General features: G+C 42.4%; 1 protein-coding gene across 1 annotated transcript; it reads right to left on the reverse strand.

Annotated features, from left to right (window-relative positions):
• Nucleotides 1-1,506, reverse strand: LOC128207765 (protein asteroid homolog 1-like). Its single transcript, XM_052910891.1, has one exon. The coding sequence runs from the start codon at nt 1,504-1,506 to the stop codon at nt 1-3; it is 1,506 nt and encodes a 501-aa protein (XP_052766851.1).
• Nucleotides 1,507-1,742: the final 236 nt, after the last annotated feature.

Consider the following 1,742-nt stretch of genomic DNA (forward strand, 5'->3'; position numbering starts at 1 on the left):
TCATAAAGTGCCAAACATGAAGTTTTGCCTCTCCTCTACGGACATATCTGGGACATTTTGTAACGATGGAACTTTCATGGATTGAGATCCGTAAAAAACCTCCGTCGTAGGCTTAATATAGACCTTCATCCTATCGCCTTTCTGTCTGTCGCTTTCTTCTATGCAACTTTTCCTTGTGCCTTTTAAATCGACTAGAATGTTTGTCTTAACTTTAGAGTCTTTAGATTTCGGCCTGATGAATGGCGTTGTTAAGCCATACAGGACACTTCTGATGTACCTGGAGCAAACATACGTTGAAGGTTCAGCCAAGTGTTCAATCTGGCAATCGAAAATCACTCTGTGGTTCACAGCGACATTTTGCAGGAATGAATTGGCCATTTCAAAGTTTCTTAACATCTCCGGATAAGGCACTGGCAATGGATTTTTAGTGACGTAATCGATCAGCGTTCCAAGATCGAGTTTCGATATGCATCTTGAGTTTGCATTGAAGAACTTTTCCACATCCATGGTAGCGAATTCCGCAATGTTTGTGTAACTATCTATAGAGTAGCGAATGGCGGCTCGCAGCTCTGATTTCTGACCGGAAGATAGGTCTGCTACATGTTTCAATACGTTTGTAATAGCGTTTTCTTCCAATTCTACACCCATTGACCAATGGACTAATGACGCCATTCGAACCTTGGCTTTCAGGTTGAGAGATACATCTTTATACCGCCTGCATATCGCTGTGTAGAAAGCCTTCAAATGGCATTTATCTACATAATCATTACCACTTAATGTAGCGAAAATTGGTAGGAACTCCCATGGCCCACAGACTCTCTCAATTAAACGACTGTAGTGGTAACGCTTTACAGAGATGTATGTATATTCTCTGTCGATTGGTAAAGTCTCTGGTGCCAGCAAGGAAGATTGCTCCGTCTGGGTATGTAGCCGCAATTTCATGTCGATAAAACATGTCCCACCATGTTGGAAAGGTATAAATCCGTTCTTTAGCTGATAAATAAAGAAATCGCTATTATTACTGAGAACTGGGCAATTCCACTTATTTGCCAACACTGCTATTTCTCTGTCTTCCTCATATGGAATCGTGACGTGTGGTATCTGAAGCTCACGCAGGACATGGCGGAATGTTTCTTCACATAAAATCGGAAGGACATGTTCCTCGGTTGCTTCAGGGCCCTTCTCACATATCAGACCAGCGCGTTCTCTTCTAGACGCCTTACGTCGAACCACACTGTTCCATTTTCGGTTATCTGGATCACGCCCGCCGTACAGGACAACATACGGCTCCACCTTACAGGCATTGAGGGTGGCAAAGAAGGTTTTACAGTTGTTTGCGTAAGTGTCATAGTTCCCACCATACTCTTCTGGCACCTGATAGCAGTTGTATAAGGAGTGGTACAAATTTACGCCATCAATGATGAGTCGAGTGTCATGAAGTTCAAAATCATGAAGAAGGACGTCCTTGTTGTCGTTAACCAGTGTAAACAAACCTCGCACGCCCATTGTTCGCTTCACATAATAGGGATTCGGCCGCTCTGCAATAGGATTATTTGTCGTGAGACACTTTGAGTACTTTTTGCATCTTAAGACCAATATATGCATGTTTTCTTCTGACCTTCCTACCTTGGTCAATGTTAATCAAAATAACTGCCCGATTCCGAAGCAAATTTGGTTAGACATTAGACAAGTCGTTAACTTCCTATGTGTTGTCAATCTTAGTATGGCTCTTTCGATAAATA

This window comes from Mya arenaria, chromosome 11, assembly GCF_026914265.1.
Source record: "Mya arenaria isolate MELC-2E11 chromosome 11, ASM2691426v1".
Taxonomy (NCBI): domain Eukaryota; kingdom Metazoa; phylum Mollusca; class Bivalvia; order Myida; family Myidae; genus Mya; species Mya arenaria.